This window comes from Petromyzon marinus, chromosome 64 (genome assembly GCF_048934315.1).
Source record: "Petromyzon marinus isolate PM22_M1 ecotype Great Lakes invasive population chromosome 64, UKy_Petmar_22M1.pri1.0, whole genome shotgun sequence".
Taxonomy (NCBI): domain Eukaryota; kingdom Metazoa; phylum Chordata; class Hyperoartia; order Petromyzontiformes; family Petromyzontidae; genus Petromyzon; species Petromyzon marinus.
The window spans coordinates 8,810,201-8,828,099 of NC_133730.1; the positions used below are offsets into that span (position 1 = coordinate 8,810,201).

General features: G+C 52.5%; 1 protein-coding gene across 2 annotated transcripts in view; it reads left to right on the plus strand.

Annotated features, from left to right (window-relative positions):
* The window catches only part of TAF6 (TATA-box binding protein associated factor 6), a 38,662-nt gene that overhangs the window by 7,563 nt on the left and 13,200 nt on the right, over positions 1-17,899 (plus strand). For both annotated transcript variants that reach the window (XM_032980318.2, XM_032980319.2), the window contains exons 2-10: positions 3,073-3,254; positions 4,474-4,560; positions 6,558-6,711; positions 8,749-8,805; positions 10,803-10,925; positions 12,011-12,153; positions 15,298-15,375; positions 15,512-15,613; positions 17,316-17,498. In XM_032980318.2, coding sequence (XP_032836209.2) covers positions 3,099-3,254; positions 4,474-4,560; positions 6,558-6,711; positions 8,749-8,805; positions 10,803-10,925; positions 12,011-12,153; positions 15,298-15,375; positions 15,512-15,613; positions 17,316-17,498 — 1,083 coding nt within the window. In that variant the 5' untranslated portion in view covers positions 3,073-3,098. The remainder of the gene's footprint in view (positions 1-3,072; positions 3,255-4,473; positions 4,561-6,557; positions 6,712-8,748; positions 8,806-10,802; positions 10,926-12,010; positions 12,154-15,297; positions 15,376-15,511; positions 15,614-17,315; positions 17,499-17,899) is intronic.

A 17,899-nucleotide genomic window follows, 5' to 3' on the forward strand; every position in this document is an offset into this window, starting at 1 on the left:
TGTAGTGTGTAGTTGTGTATAATAGTGTAGTGTGTAGTGTTGTAGTAATATAGTAGTGTTTAGGGGTGTAGTGTATAGTATAGTGTATAGTAGTGTAGTGCATAGTGTTGTAGTATCTAGTAGTGTTTATTAGTGTAGTGTATAGTGTAGTATATAGTAGTGTATAGTTTGTGTGTAGTGTAGTGCTATCATCACCACGATCCATGGGCAGCAGATAGTCCCATAGGTGTCTGTTGCACATTTTGTAATTTCCTGCCTTCCACTGTCCTCTGTCTTGTAATGCCAATATGCTCAAGTGTGCCACATTATAGTGTAGAGTGTAGTGTATTACGTAGTGTATAATAGTGTAGTGTATAACGTAGTGTATAATAGTGTAGTGTATCAGCACGATCCATGGGCAGATAGCCCCATAGGTGTTCGCTGCCAGTTTCATTGCTTCCACTTTCCTCTCGCTCGTAGTGCCATTATGGCTCATGTAGTGGCCACATCTTTCTGGCACCGATCCCTCCTTATGATGTCGTTGTCAACCCATTCTCTGTTAGCAGGTCTTCCTCTATACTCTTGGTTATTATCGGTAAAGTCACGTAGGTATAAAATAAAAATATATACCTACCACGTGATGACTTTACCGAAAGAGCCAAAGAGTTTGGATTCCTGCGGTCACGAAAGCTTCAAATCAAGCTCTTCCTCTCTTTCCCGGTTCCTTCAATTGTTTCCGAACCACACACTTTACATTTTACTGTGGAGGAACCTACTGGTTTCTACACCACCAGCCCACAGGGGATTATTGTGTCCGTCCGTCGTGCATCCAAAAATGGGAGGGGTGGGGCTGGGTGGGGGAGGGGAGGGTGGGGAGGGGCCAGTTAAAAGGGTAAAACCTATTACTATATCTTGTACTGGCAAAGGAGGTCTCATAATGCTGTCGTGTTGTTTGTATTGTTTGTTGTTGAAATGTTCTGACCTCCCCCGACTGGAACATCGGTGGAAAAGAGCTTAATAGCTCATCGTGATTCATCCAGTATAAGTAAATACTCTGAAACCGGGCCTCCCGAGTGCCGCAAACGCAGTGTTGCTAAACCAGAGCAGCGCAGCGAACTTCGGTCCACTGCTGGATCAAGGACAATCACTCGAGCCCACTGCCATCACCTAGATCTCGGTCGGGTCCGCCGTGATTATTCCAGACGGGGGCACTTTTGTAATTCTGTAAAAGAAAACGCAATATTTCAAGAGCCGCAAATGTGTGTCCTTAATATATAGCATCACGAAGCAGTCCTTTAAGAGCCGCATGCAGATCCAGAGCTGCAGGTTGCCAACTCGTTGTTTTAGATACACAACACTGTCTGTTCCACTTGTGTAACACATTCTCTTGCGGAGGGAGCTGGTAGTAGGAACGTTGGGTTGCTCGGTCAATGGCCAGGGTCAACGGCAGCACCACCACGTGGTGTGTCCCGCACAATATGCCCGACTGTGAGGGCGGGCACAAGCCGGCGTGAGTAGGTTAAACGTTGAGTTTTATAAGGGCACCACGGGTGACCAGCCCCTCCCCACCCAGCCCCACCCCTCCCCAGCCCCCACCCTCCCAGCCCCCACCCCTCCCACCCCCACCCAGCCCCTCCCCACCCTCCCCTCCCCACCCAGCCACTTCCTCCCCACCCCAGCCCCTCCCCACCCTCCCCACCCAGCCCCTCCCCACCCAGCCCCTCCCCTCCCCACCCAGCCCCTCCCCACCCTCCCCTCCCCACCCAGCCCCTCCCCACCCAGCCACTCCCCACCCCCAGCCCCTCCCCACCCCTCCCCACCCAGCCCCTCCCCACCCAGCCCCTCCCCACCCTCCCCTCCCCACCCAGCCCCTCCCCATCCCTCCCCTCCCCACCCAGCCCCTCCCCACCCTCCCCACCCAGCCCCTCCCCACCCTCCCCTCCCCACCCAGGCCCCTCCCCACCCTCCCCACCTCCCCACCCAGCCCCTCCCACCCACCCTCCCCCCACCCAGCCCACCCCACCCTCCCACCCAGCCCACCCCTCCCATGTTTGGATGCACGACGGACGGACGGACACAATAATCCCTGTGTGCTGGTGGTGGTGTAGTAACCAGGAGGTTCCTACACAGTATGACAGACACATCTTCGTTGCGCGCAAGGTGCTCGCGACAAATGAACCACAATAGCTCGCTGATCTCGTCAAGGAGCACGAACCATCACGTGACACTCAGGTGCTCATCCTCACAGCATCGGCTTTTGGCTGGCTATCGAACAAAGGCGGGACACTGCATCGCGCGCTTACAGCAGCGCTTCGGCCGCCTTCTGGAACGCTCGTCCTTCTGACGTTAGGAAGCCAGAATCAGAATCTTCATTTATACCTGAGGGATTCCAATGAGCTATGAAGCTCTTTTTCACAGATGTCCAGCAGGGCGGGTCAGAGAGCCACTGGAGCTGTGCACTTTTAAATAAAAATTGAAAACTAATTTCTTCGGTTTCATATTCTCAGCTCTTTCGGTAAAGTCACGTTGAAGGGAAAGAATAAAATAATACAATATATATAAAACAAAAAAAAAACTCTCACGACGTTTCGACCATAACACAAACGGCGTCGTCATCAGGTGTGAAAAAACCAACGGCAAGAAACATTTGAAAGAAGTGTCGGTTCACATTTATTTATTTTTTAACGGTGTGTTTATTTATTTATAAAAAGAACATCAGCACCACGCGCAGCGATTTGGCAGTTTATTTAGAAGGACGAGTCCATCTATGTTCTGAAAAGAGGAGGGGGGAGACGAAAAACTAATGTATGCTGTCTGAAAGCCACCGTAAGCGTGAACAATCAATGAAGACCCGAAATGGTTTATCAAATCCTTCCAATGATTGCTAAGCCAGAATCCATCTTCACGGTTGAAATTGTCTCTGTGCTTGTTATTGTCCTTCCCCCGCACCCCCGGTTGGCAACGTACGGTGCGTTAAAAGTTCAACATATATCCTTGCCTCCCCATTTCCCTGTACCCCCTGCCCCCCCCCCCCCCTATCTCCCTGTAACCCTTGCCCCCGCCACCCCCGTCTGTCCGTGCGTCGTCGCGTAGCGCGGCTGTGCCTGGCACGAGGGGCGATGGCGGAGGAGAAGAAGTCGCGCGTGAGCGGCACTCTGCTGCCCGTCGAGTCGGTGAAGCTCATCGGCGAGTCCGTGGGACTCGCGCAGATGTCGGAGGACGCGTGTCAGCTGCTCGCAGAGGAGGTCGGCTTCCGACTCAAGGAGCTGTCGCAAGTGAGGGGGCCACACGTTCGCTCTTTTTATCCCCTTTCCGAGATGCCTGTCCGCAAGTTGCAGGGTCGGTGTCCCGTTCACACCGCCAAAGCTCGGAACGTGCAAGCGGCTCTGTTGATTTGATTTGGGGAGGCTTAGCGCCGTTGATTTCAAGGACGTTGTTACTCGCCGCACTCTGTGACGGCTGGCACCGCACTTGGCCGCACGCCCTCCCCGCACGGCCTTGTGGGAGTCCCGGTACGTCTCCTAACGTGAAGATGTACCGATGGAGTTATTTTATTTCGATTTAAAGCTTTCGTGACTGCAAGGATTCATCTTCTTTGGTTCTTTCGGTAAAGTCACGTAGAATGAGAATAAAATAATAAATTAATAAATAAAAATTACACAGTAAAATTCTCACGACGTTTCGGCCACAACACAAGCGGTATTCTTCAGGTGAAAGGAACAGACCTGTCGGGACGACGGAGCTTCAATGTCGTCCCGACAGGTCTGTTCCTTTCCCGACAGGTCTGTTCCTTTCACCTGAAGAAGGCCACTTGTGTTGTGGCCGAAACGTCGTGAGAATTTCATTGTGTTATTTTATTAATTTATTATTTTATTCTCATTCTACGTGACTTTACCGAAAGAACCAAAGAAGAGTTATTTTACTTTAGTGTTCTCACGATTCCGGAACGGAATGACGTACACGTACATCATCAGAATGGAAAAGGGTTAATTAGTTGAGAATAAAACTAAAACTTAAAAAAAATATTTTACCAGGTACGTAGCTCTTTTTCAGAAGCGACCTGGCCACAAATGATAGTCCAATTAAGTGGCTTATCATCATTGCACCTGCAATTAACACGCTTGGCTACGTGCGAAATAAATGCAACATACGTGTGGAAGCTAATAGTCACCGGATACTTTAAACAGCACATTGATTCTAAATGTGAAGGGGAAAAACCGGAGGTCCCGGAGAAAAATCCACACGACCATGCGGAGAGAGACATCCAAACCCCAGATATACAGCAGCAGGCGTCAGGGTCAGCACTGAACCCACGACCTCCTGCATACCAGGCGAGGTAGTTATCATCTCACCACTGCAGCAGGACTGTTGATGGTTATGTTGCCATTGATGGTGGTGAGATAATTGACATTGATTTTGGTGTTGATAATGCTGATGGCCGATTATTTCCTTTCGGTATTTGCTGTTCTTGATGTTGGTGACGTGCGAATGCAGGAAGCGGCCAAATTCATGCGCCACGGCAAGCGGAGAAAACTGAGCACATCCGACCTAGACCACGCCCTGAAGATACGCAACATTGAGGTAGGTGTGCGTCTGTGTCCACCTGGACGTGTCCGTGTAGCGGTTGGCGGCGCTGCGCTACGAACATGGCGATCTGACTTAGATTCCAGCTCACGGCCAACACCACCGTGTGACGATTATCTGAAGCGGTCCTGGGCCTCCCCCAGGTCGACTCGGCCTCAAGTTACTACCTGGTGCAGTGCGTATCGCCACTGAGGAGACAAAGACGGCTGGGCGTGGTGCCGGCCACCCACCCCCCTCGCGTGCTGTTCTGGCCTTCATAGGTGGTCCCTAACAGCACTTGCCCCGACAATTTGTTAAGGTGATACGGGGGATCTTTGTTTTTGTGCATGTGTGAGCGGTAGTGCAGCGGTTAGCGCGCTGCCAAATAAATCCGGTGACCCGGGTTCGTTTCCCGCTCACGGCCAACACCAGTGACGATTATCTGAAACGGTCCTAGGCCTCCCCTCGAACAACTCCGCCTCAAATCAAGTACCTGGTGCGATGTGTAAACATCGCCACTAGGGAGACAAAGGCAGCTGGACGTGGTGCTGGGCACTCTCACCCCCTCGTGCGCCTTGCTGGCCTTCATAGGTGCTACTCGCTAACAGCACTTTCCCTGAGAGTTTGGTAATGCTATACGGGTGATTTTTGTCTCGTGTCTTTGTGCACCTGCTTGTGTGTAGGTGCTTATGGACGTTAGTTTATGTGAGCCTGCCCTTCCGTGTGTTTATGCACGTGTGAGGTGGTGCATCTGCAAGTCAATCTCGGTCAACCCATGGCATCTGGCTCTGTCCCATGACCTTCTGCCAGCGGGCGTTCGACACTTCACTTGGCCTTAAAAGTGCACTTATCCTGGCACAAGCGCCATGGTGACGTCGCTGCAACTTAATGGAGCATGGCCGTTGTTGTATAAGCCAGCACTACGAACCTGGCGACTTGGTTTCGATTTCCGCTCACGGACAACACCAGTGACGATTATATCTGAACTGGTCTTGGGCCTCCCTTTGGTCGACTCAAATGAGTACCTGGTGCGGTGTGTTAACATCGTAACTAGGGGGACAATAGCAACGGGGCGTGGTGCTGGCCACCCACCCCCTTTGCGTGCCGTGCCGACCTTCAAAGGTGCTCGCTAACAGCTCTTGCCCCAATAGTCTGTTAAGGCTGTACGGAGGATCTTTGTCACACGCTTGTGTGTGTGCGCTCATCTGCCCGGTGAGAGCACGCGCACACACACACACACACCCGTGGGAGCGGTAGTGTAGTGGGGGGCAGTAGTTTAGAGTAGCGGTTAGCACACTGCGCTATGAACCCGGCGACCCACGTTTCCCTCTCACGGGATGTATCCAATACTAGCATGGTGTTGTCGTCAGCAAAGAGATTGAATTATGAGTGATTTAAGATTATTCCAATGTTGCTTAAATACAAGAACAGAATTGGACCCAACATGGAACCTTCTGGAACAACCATTGTCATTAAAACAAAATTGTGGACTAGACGTTATCACGATGTACCGTTTGAAAACGGTCTGAGAGGTGGCGATCTCATTGTATCGTCTGAAAATGTTAGTCGAGCAAGTCTTGTCAGTAGAAATATCATGGTCCACAATGTGGAATGCTCTCGACAGGCCGAGGAATAGTTCACAGCAGTAGAGTGGCTTTTATCCATGTTACCCAAGCTAAAATGTAATAAATCCATCATTGATGTGGTGGTACAGTAATTCTCTCGAAAAACCAGGCTGTTTACTGTGCAGGAAGATTGTGACCTCTTGGTTTGCAATCTATTTTAGCAACTGGTGAAACAATATAGATTGGTGTTTGTGTGCTCGCCTGCCTGCGCACATGCGTGTGCTTGCGTGTGCGAGCTTGTGCTTGCGTGTGTGTGTGTGTGTTCGTGCTGGCCTTCATAGGTGCTACTCGCTAACGATTCTAGCCCCAACAGTTTGTTAAGGCTATACGGGGGATCTTTGTCTTTATTTATCGTCGTGTGTGTGTGTGTGCGCGCGCGTGCGTGTTCAGCCACTGTACGGGTTCCAGTCGGCCGAGTTCATCCCGTTCCGCTACGCGAGCGGAGGAGGGCGGGAGCTGTTCTTCTACGAGGAGCAGGAAGTGAACCTGAGCGACATGATCAACACGCCTCTCCCCCGCGTGCCTCTCGACATCAGCCTCAAGGGTGGGCAGGGGAGCCCCCCCACACATGTACACCCCCCCCCCAAAAACAAAAGACAAAGATCACCCGTGTAGCCTGTAACAGACTGTTGAGGCAAGTGCTGTTAGCGACTAGCACCTATGAAGGCCGGCACGGCACGCGAGGGGGTGGGTGGCCAACACCACGTCCGGCCGCCTTTGTCTCCATATTGGCGATGTTTACACCGCACCAGGTACTCATTTGAGGCTGAATCGACCTAGCGGAGGCCCAGGACGTCGCTGGTGTCAGTGATAATTGTCACATGAGAGAGGAGCACGTGGTTTACAAGGAAGCACGCGGGTTAACGGCATCGTTGAGAGTGTTCAAGGGATGTGAGTGGGCTTTGGTAGGGAGACGTCAGGGCCAGAAGCGGCGATGCCAGGCGGCTGGGACGAACGACTCGGCGGCAGCTAAGGTTGATGGAACCCTTCGGGGGATAGCACGACGCACCGAGGAGATGGAGCAATGAAATCAGCCCGTGCGTGGGGTGCTAAGGGGGACTATTCACGTAATGGCCACTGGTGTTGGTGGCCGTGAGCGTGACTCTAACTCGGGTCGCCGGGTTCATTGCCACTCCCCTCCAGAAGATGAAGACCCCCCCCCCCCCGTATAGCCTTTAACTGACTTGGGGCAAGTGCTGTTAGCGACGAGCACCTATAAAGGCCGGCACGGCATGCGAGGGGGTGGGTGGCCAACACCACGCCCGGACACCTGTGTCTCCCCAGTGGCTATGTTAGCACGTTGCACCAGGTACTCATTTGAGTCGACCTACAGAAGGCCCAGGACGGATTTAGATAATTGTCACTGGTGTTGGCCCTAAGCTCCCCTGCACCCCAATCCCCACACACACGCATGCTTGCATGCGCACTTCACAAAGTGCTTGGTCGTGAACGTCATCGTTACGTTTATGACGAGTGGTGGGAGCGGTGTTACGGCTCTGTGTACACGCTGTACGAAGTATTGTCATCGCCGCCGCTGCCGTCATCGCTACGAAGTGTTTATCACTCGCGGCGAGCACAATGCGTCATCTACATCGCGATCAGCAGTCGATTGCATCATGTCGACGCTGAATGTATGTACGTGGAACTTTGACACCTTATGTAGCCAACCGTGTGAATTGGAGGTACGGGGCAAGGACAACAACGTAAAAAAAAACCACTTTACATTCTCTAAACAAGTAATATTTATAAATGCTTTTTTCGAAAACACGCTTTAATGAAATGTACTAGTAGTAATGGCAGAACTCCACGACTCCAGGAAGTGGCTCCGAAGCTTACCATGGCGTAAGGGGAACGTGGTGATTTTACAGCCAACGTCAGTTTACCGTGGACAATTAGACCCAAGCAGAAACATAACATCTAAAAAGTAATGTTTTAAAATATGTGCTTTTATTTTTTATGATAGAATATAGTATTGCCATCGGTATGCCATAAGTATACCAAGTTTGCAGTCGATACCACATTGGAAAGTGGGTTAAAATTGAGTTACAAGATTTGAGGGTACAACAACAGACAGAGTGAGTTAAATAAAAGCGTGTCAAAAGATCACCATCATGTTCAATGTCAGCATCCTGTTTATGACCAAGTACTCGCAAACTAACTTTGTATTCTACCTGCTAAGCCCCACTGAGCTATAGAGCTATTTTTGAAGACACCTGGCCACAAACGATAGCTCAATGAAGTGGCTTATCACATGGAAATGAGATGTGAACTACCTCGCCTGATAGGCAGGAGGTCATGTGTTCAATCCCGACCCTGACGCCTGCTGTATATTTTGAGTTTGCATTTTCTCCCCGCGGCCACGTGGATTGTTCTCCAGTTCCACATTTAGAATCAACATCTATTTTTAAGTATTGGGCTACGATACATTTCCACGTGATAAATCACTTCGTTGAGACATCATTTGTGACCAGGTCGCTTCTGAAAAAAAGCTATTCAGCTCGGTGGGCCTTACCTGGTAAAATAGTTAAAAATAAGAAATCGTTTGAACTTGACTCTGATGGTGCGTTGTGATGTGTTGCAGCTCACTGGCTGAGCATTGAGGGTGTTCAGCCGTCCATTCCTGAGAACCCTCCTCCCAGTGAGTATTTACACCACAAAGAATACACACACACAGACCAAGATCCCCCGTATAGTCATTAACTGACTTGGGGCAAGTGCTGTTAGCGAGCACCTATAAAAGCCGGCATGCCACACGAAGGGGCGGGTGGCCAGTATCATGCCGGATCACCTTTGTATCCCTAGTGGCGATGTTCCATTACACACCGTGCCAGACCTCGGGGGAGACCCAGGATCGATTCAAATTACCGTCACTGTTATTGGCTATGACTCGAACTCGGATCACTGGGTTCGTAGTGCGGTGCGCTATCCGCTGCACGACCACTCCCCACGCGTATAGAGGCCATGACGTGGCCTTGTGGTATCGCGTTCGCCGCTTGCTTCAGAGGTTCGCGGTTTGAATCCAGCGGTCGCTGTGATCAACCCGTTCCGAGACGTCTGCACGTTACAGGGTAGGTGTCCCGCGCACCGCCGAATCTCTGAACGTGCGAGCAACTCGGCGTTCGTTTTATTTGGAGAGAGCATCGCGGCCGTTTGTTTTTAAAGACATCATACTCACCGCAGAGAATGGTAGCGACACGACCGCTCTCTGCAATTGCCGGCGCCAAACCGTGCCACACGCACCTCCCCCGCATGGCCTTGTGGGAGCCTCGGAATGTCTCCCGACCTGAAGACCGGAAGGCGTACCGTTGAAGTTATTTCATCTTCGTTTAACACGTACCTCACCGGAATGGAATCGGAAGAAGAACCGATGGCATACACGCACGTCCTCTAAATGGGAGGGGGTTCATTCTGCGTGAGCATTAACCGTTACAATAAAACGACGCACCGCCTGCCCTACAGCGGACGGTGAAGATCCCGTGACGTCATTCGCAAGAGCAGGCCGCTGTGTGCCGGCTTCACGGTCTAAATTCATTCAAAAGAATGTAAAAGTATACTCAAGTTGTGATTGCACGTTGCGAACGTTGCCCCCCCTACCCACCCACTGCGAAAACTTGGCCAGGACCCTCCTGAAAATGAGTCGTGGGACACTCGGTGAGACCTTCCTGGTTACCCAAGCGCAGTACAACTAAAGCTGCGTGATCCTGCGTCCACGGGGAGCAATGAAGGGTGCCTGTTAATGAAGTATGTTCGACTTATGCTTCACCAAATTTTACAAGTGCATTGAAACACTTTTCAGTAAAGAAACGAATGTGACAATTTTTTTTTTACGATGACAGAAGAAATAATAACAAGATGCCCTTTTTACAAAAGGCACTCACCAGTCGGTTGTAGAGTATTCTTTAAGTTCAATATAGAGCAGCGGTGGGGCTGTTTAGGGTACAGTGTACAGTAGTACATTACAGTATGTACTGTACTACTGCCATGCCGAAGAGTCAACGGCGCAAGGCCCGTATCAAGAGACCCGTCCCCCAGGAGGCTGCGACCAACATATCATGTCCAGTGTGCCATAGGAGTGTTCTGGGCTCAGGTTGGCCTTTTCAGTCACCTGCCTTCTCACCGTGCCCCAGACTCATCCCAATGAAGTGTGCCGTGGTCATCATCGCCCTTTGATGGACGGACAAACTGTATGCACAGACTGCCGCTGGCACCACCACACGGCAGTATCCCGAAGCTCCCGTGGAAATAAAAAGAAACGGACCTACGATAAGTGCACGGGCAAGATGCCGGATGGCTGCCGGAATGTTTCCGGATACGTGAAGGAAGATTCGTCTTGCAGACTATGACAGACGCCGGTTAATAGGGCATTGGCTGTATGTTTGTATTATTTAAGCAGATTCATATGCCATTCGGCCCGTGTTCTCACAGTCAGGGTGTTTACTTGAGTAATTTTTAGTGTGCACAGTCCGGGGGTCACTCATTCTGTCCATTGTAATCACTGGAACCTATTGGGATTGAATTTGGAGGATCAATGTGGCTTCAGGCTGGGGCGGTCCTGCACAAATACCATAATCCCAACTAATTTTGCATCCCTCATCACACCCACCCCACCCCCCTCCCACCACCCCCGAACCCCAGCGCCTAAGGAGCAGCAGAAGAAGGAGGCGACGGAGCCCATGAGGATCATGAAGCCCGGACAGAGCGACGGGAACCTCAAGCCTGGGCACAAGGCCTCCACGAGCGGGCCCTCCGACGGCAAGGGTGTGTGTGGATGTGTGTGTGTGTGTGAGCACGCGTGTGTGTGTGTGAGCACGTGTGTGTGTGAGCACGCGTGTGTGTGTGTGAGCACGTGTGTGTGTGAGCACGCGTGTGTGTGCGCACGCGTGTGTGTGTGAGCATGCGTGTGTGTGTGAGCATGCGTGTGTGTGTGTGTGTGAGCAGGCGTGTGTGTGAGCACGCGTGTGTGTGTGAGCAGGCGTGTGTGTGAGCACGCGCGTGTGTGTGTGAGCACGCGCGTGTGTGTGTGTGTGCAAGCGCGTGTGTGTGTGTGAGCACGCGCGTGTGTGTGTGTGAGCACGCGCGTGTGTGTGTGTGAGCAGGCGTGTGTGTGTGTGTGAGCAAGCGCGTGTGTGTGTGTGAGCACGCGCGTGTGTGTGTGTGAGCAAGCGCGTGTGTGTGTGTGAGCACGCGCGTGTGTGTGTGTGAGCACGCGCGTGTGTGTGTGTGAGCAGGCGTGTGTGTGTGTGTGAGCAAGCGCGTGTGTGTGTGTGAGCACGCGCGTGTGTGTGTGTGAGCAAGCGCGTGTGTGTGTGTGAGCACGCGCGTGTGTGTGTGTGAGCAGGCGTGTGTGTGTGAGCAGGCGTGTGTGTGAGCACGCGTGTGTGTGCGGGCGGGTGTGGGGGGAGTCATCTCAGTCATCTCAGTCAGTCGACCCGTGGCACCTGGGTCTGCCCCGTGACCTCCTGCCGGTTTTGGGCCTCTTCTAGGTCGATTCAGCCTCGAATGAGTACCTGGTGTGGTTTAAAAAAAATAGGCACTAGGGATTCTTTGTCTTGGTGGGATAATTTTGGTTACGGTCTGCACGCCGCTCTACAAATCCGGCGACCCGAATTCGATTCCCACTCACACCCTCTGTCCCACGAACACCAGGCCTCTCTCACCCACTCCCTTGCCCCGTCTGTCCGCAACTTCAGTGAGCCCGCACTTCCGAATCGCATGGCTTGGCTGCGTACGGCGCGAAAGAACTTCAGAGTACAAACAAACATGCGTCCATGCGTACATGCCCTCTCTCCCTCCGTCTCCCACGCACTACCCCTCTGCCCCGTCTCCCGCCGCGTCTCGCGCAGGCAAGGACAAGAGGAAGGTGCCAGCGGAGGGCGCCGCGGTGCGCGTGAAAGCGCGCGCCACTCACGAGCTCTCCGTGGAGCAGCAGCTCTACTACAAGGAGATCACGGAGGCCTGCGTCGGCTCCTGCGAGTCCAAGCGAGCGGTGACGCGCGCAGCCCGATATCCACACCGCCAGATAGCCACACCGCCGGATATCTACACCGCCGGATATCCACACAGCTGGATACCCACACAGCCGGATATCTACACCGCCGGATATCCACACAGCTGGATATCTACACCGCCAGAAATCCACACAGCTGGATACCCACCACCAGATATCCACACCGCCAGATAGCCACACAGCCGGATATCTACACCGCCAGATAGCCACACAGCTGGATATCCACACCGCCGAATATCCACACCGCCAGATATCCATACAGCTGGATAGCCACACCACCAGATAGCCACACAGCCGGATATCCACACAGCTGGATATCCACACCGCCAGATAGCCACACAACTGGATATCTACACCGCCAGATATCCACACAGCTGGATAGCCACACCACCAGATAGCCAAACCGCCGGATATCCACACCGCCGGATATTCACACAGCTGGATAGCCACACAGCCGGTTAGCCATACAGCCGGTTAGCCATACAGCCGGTTAGCCACACAGCCGGTTAGCTTGTACACGTGGCAGTTTAATTGGATTGGATGTGTTTGGTGGTTTCTGTTGACGTCGCATTGTCACGTGTGGCCTAACCCCAGGAGATCGATCATGAACCGTGACATTGTGCTGTGAACAAAAAACGACTCCATGTAGATATTCTTTGGTTCATTCGGTAAAGTCGCGTCGATAGAAAATAAAAATGAAAACAAAAAACCCACACAAAAAAATCCACAGCGTCAGTTGCTGAGGAGATGGACTCTGCATCAGTGCCATCAAAAAAGTTACTTGCAACGCCACACCTATCTCCATCATTAGGGGAAAGAAGGGTGAATCCAATCTCCGATACCCAGGAACAGATTTTAAGATTTGCTGAGCAATTCTGTGAGGTCTTCTGGGGGGGTAAAATCCCTCAGCCTGGAAAACATCATGGGGTAAAGTGGGGAAGACCCTGCTGAGGCTGGGGTGCCTCAAATTTTGGAAGAAGTATATTATTTGGGTCTTTTGGTAAAGTCACATAGATAGGTTCAAAGAAAATGACTAAAACTACGAAGTTTCGATCGCAACACGAGCAGTCATCATCTTTGAATCTATCTACGTGACTTTACCGGAAGGCCCAAAGAATATGAATTCCTACAGTCACGAAAGCTTTAAGTCAAGATTGGAAGAAGGAGTTACCGCCTGCGAGTGGCTGGCTGAGGTGCCATCTGTTGAGGAAGTACTGAAGGCGATCCCAAGTTGAGATCAGGAAAGGCACCAGGCAGGGATGATCTCCCAAGTGAAATGCTAAAGGAGGGTAGCGTTTATGCACAGACTGCCCTACATGACATCATAACAACAGTCTGGACCACTGGACGGGTTCCGCAGGATTGGAAGGATGCCCTGGTGGTCCCCCTTTTTAAGAAGGGGGACCGCACAGACTGTAACAACTACAGGGGCATCTCACTCCTCAGTGTGCCGGGAAAGGTCCTGACAAGGTTTTTATTCAACATCGCCTTGCCAGGCACGCTGAGGAGAGGCTTGCGGAGCCATTTTCAGGAAAGGGCGGTCCTGCACAGATGCCATATTGTCTGCCTGTCTGCTACAGCAGAGGTGTTGGGAATTCCAACAAGACCTACATCTCTGCTTTATTGACCTCATCAAGGCCTATGATACCATCAGTAGGCCTAGGCTCTGGGTTGTTCTTCGTGCTTTCAGAGTCCCTGACTCTGCTCACAATCATTAAGGACCTACATGATGGTGAGCGGGCCCGGGTAAAACTACGTGTCTGGGAGTCAGAGCCATTCCCTGTACACCTTGGGGTGCGACAGGAATGTCCTCTGGCTCCCACATTACTTAACATCTGTTTTGACCACGTTGTTAGTGAAGCCTTCCATGGCTGTACCGGAGGAATTTCCATCTAGTACAGATACAATGGGAGGCTGATCGATACCCGGGTGCAGTCAACGGACGGCTCCCTATTGGTCAACCATGTTACGTATGCGGATGATCTGGTGATTGCTGCTCACTCAGAGGAGGAGTTGGAGGCGCTACTGCTGAACCTGGAGCTTGCCACTAAGAGGTGGGGCCTTACCATCAGGCCCACCAAAACGAAGCACCTGCCTGGGTATTTTGTACTATCAGACACTCCACCCCCACAACTCCCAATTTGTAATGGGGCAGTTGTGGAGAGAGTGGAGAGATTCCCACACCTGGGCAGTGTGCTCATGACTGGCTCCAGTTTGACAGCAGAGGTCTCACTCTCAAACAGTCGAGCGGCATTATTTTTTCATCGCTGTGTGGAAGCTACCTGGTCTGTCAATCCACACGAGGCTCCAGGTCTTCTCAGCCACAGTAATTCTCTCCCTTCTTGAGGAGCTCACAAATCCTTGAAAGATCTGGACAAAGTCCCATCGGTGACCTCCTCCGGCAGGCAAAGTTGCTTTGACTGGGTCATGTAGCTCGCATGCCCAGCCACCGCATGCCTAAACAGCTTTTATTCGGCCAGATAGAAGGGGCTAAACTGGCGCTGCACGGGCTAGAGAAGAGATGGAGTGATGTGGTACAGGAGGATGTGGAGCTGAGTGGACTTGCCGATGACTGGTACCAGCGGTGTCAAGATTGGCCTCTGTGGAGGAAGCTCGTGAAGGATGCTACTGGGCAGTTGGAGGCAGTCGCCCTCCAACAACAACGGAGGGTGGAGGAGCGACGCTCACAACAATGGGCGGAGCGCTGGGCGTCTGAAGTGCAGCAGGTTGGCACAGTAGGGGTTACAGGTGGTGCATCAGCCAGTCATCTCCGTCGTCTCAGTCAGTTGACCCGTGGCACCTGGGTCTGCCCCGTGATGCCCTGCCAGCGGGCGTTCGACACTTCACGTGGCCTCAACGTGCACATAGCCTGGCACAGGCGCCGTGGTGATGTCACCGCCACTTAGTGGCAAATGGCAGTTGTTGTTCTTGTCATGTGTGCGTGCCTCACATGAGTACCTGGTGCGGTGTGTAAACATCGCAAATGGGGATACAAAGGCGACCCGGCGTGGTGCTGGCCACCCACCCCCTCGTGTGCCATGTCAGCCTTCTGCGGCGCTCTGTAACAACACTTGTCCCAACATACTGTTAAGGCTATACGGTGGATCTTTGTCTGTGTTACAGGAAGCACTGCAGAGCATCGCTAGCGACCCGGGGCTGTACCAGATGCTGCCACGATTCAGCACCTTCATCTCTGAGGGAGTGAGTTCAACTCGCTCCTCCGGGCACTCGTAACACTCGGCTTCGTCATGCGGCAGCCTCAGCTGCTCCAGGCCGGAACCCAGGATCCCATTGTCTCTGACACTGCTATTTGTGCACTACCCTCCGGCTCCTGCAGGTGCGCGTGAACGTCGCTCAGAATAACCTGGCTCTGCTCATCTACCTCATGAGGATGACCAAGGCCCTGCTGGACAACCAGACCCTCTACCTGGAGAAATACGTGAGCTCCTGTGAACACCCCCCCTCCCCCCCCACGCTGCCACTGCTTCCTCTGCTTCCTCAGTAGGAGATAGGAGAGACCGGTGCTGGCTATGGCGGGCGCTGAATGGGGATGGGCGCAGGATGATGTTGCTTTGTGTGTCTGTGGCTCCGTGCGTCAGGCATGGTGCTGGCCACCCACCCCCCTCCTCTGCCACAGTGCCGGTCTTCATTGGTGCTACTCGCCAACAGCACTTGCCCCAAAAGTCTGTTGAGGCTATAAAGGGGGATCTTTGTCTTTGTACGCATGTGTGTTTTGCTGCGTTTTGTGGGTGTGTGTGTGTGTGTTTGCATACTTCAACAGCCTTTGAACGGCAACACCGGGGATCTTTGTGTTTGTACGTTTGCGCATATCTGTGCGTGTGTAGCAAAGTGTTTAGTGCGCTCCACTACGAACCCGGCAACCCAAGTTCGGTTCCTGCTCATGGCCACCAATACCGGTCACGATTATCTGAACCGATCCTGGGTCTCCCCCCGATCCTGGGTCTCCCCCCGATCCTGGGGCTCCCCCCCGGTGCGGTGTGTAGTGAACATCGCCACTAGGGAGACAAAGGCAGCTGGGCGTGGTTCTGGCCACCCACCCCCTCGTGTGCCTTGCCGGCCTCCATTGTTGCTTACAGCACTTGCCTCAATAGTCTGTTAAGGCTATATAGGGGGGGGGATGACTGTATGTATGCATGTTAAACTTATTTCGCACCGTACGTAGCCAACAGCGCTAATCAGAGGCGTATGGGAAGGGCGACAAACGGAATGCGAAAAGCCGTTAAGAAAGAAATGGAAGTTTTCAATCTAGATGATGATTTCAAAGTGCATTGCTCCCAGTGATGTTCCTAATATCGGATGGAACAGTTTTCCAGACAGCAACAGAAACGCACCTCTGAGTGCGCGTTGCCGGTGACCGTCTTTGTCCGATGATTAGCCAAAGGCCACTGCGAGGATGAGCGAAGTTCACGTGATGGTTTATGCACCATACTCTTTGGTTCTTTCGGTAAAGTCACGTAGGTAAAAAATAAAATGAAGTTAATCAAATCATGACGTTTCGGAAGCAACACAAGCCTCCGTCATCAGGTGGGATAGTCCACAGCAAGAAGTAATTTGCTGGAGCAGACAAGCGTTGCTCGTAACAAGGATATTGTATAAGGCAAGAGGGGGGGGGGGGAGGAGCCAGGGGGGAGAGTAGAATTAAAATTTAAAATCTGGTTTATGCTCCTTGATGAGATCAGCGAGGTACTGTGGTTCATTTGTGGCGTGCACTTAGTGTGCAACGAGCGGGACCTGACAACGTATGTGGGGAGTGGTGGTCGCAGCGGTTAGCGCATTGCACTATGAACCCAGCGGCCCGAGTTTGGAAGGAAGAGCATTCCAGACGGCCGCAAAAGCGCATCTGAATCTTCAAACTATATTTTACCAGGTAAGGCCCACTGAGCTTTTTCGCTCTTTTTCAGAACAATAGCCCAATGAAGTGGCTTATCTTATGGAAATATACCGCAGCCAAATGCTCTAAACGCACGGTGTTGATTCTCAATGTGGAGGGAAAATCCGGAGGACCCAATTTATACAGCATGTCGGCATCGAACCCACGACCTCCTGCATACCAGGTGATCCAGTTAACATCCCGCCACCGCGGCGCCCAATCTTTTGTCTTGATGTGCCCCCGTGTGCAGCTGCACGAGCTGATCCCCGCGGTGGTGACGTGCATCGTGAGCCGGCAGCTCTGCCTGCGCCCCGACGTGGACAACCACTGGGCCCTGCGCGACTTTGCCGCCCGCCTCATGGCCCAGATCTGCAAGAACTTCAGCTCCACGACGAACAACATCCAGTCCCGCTCGACCAAGACCTTCGTGAAGGTGCTGCTTGCCTCGTTTGCTGTCGCAGTTGCGCTCCGTTGACCCGGCAGAGGCCTCGCAAAGTCTCGAGGGTTTCAGGAGGGCCCCACACTCACACTCTTGCAGTACCGGGAGAGATCATACAAACTCCACTCACTCACACCTTGTAGGACAGGGGGAGATCATACAAATGTAGTGTTGTAAGGACGAGCAGACTTCTTTAGGAGGCACACTCTGTTTATTGTATTACAACGCTTAACACACAGAGGGATATTCGGTCCCCTCACCCGATACCCTAGGGAGGTACAGCCTCCGGACCTGGCGGGACTCACACGTCTACCGCTAACCTCCTTGATACCTAAGGAGGTACAACCTCCGGACTTGGCGGGACTCACACGTCTACCACTCTCCTAGTCCTCCGG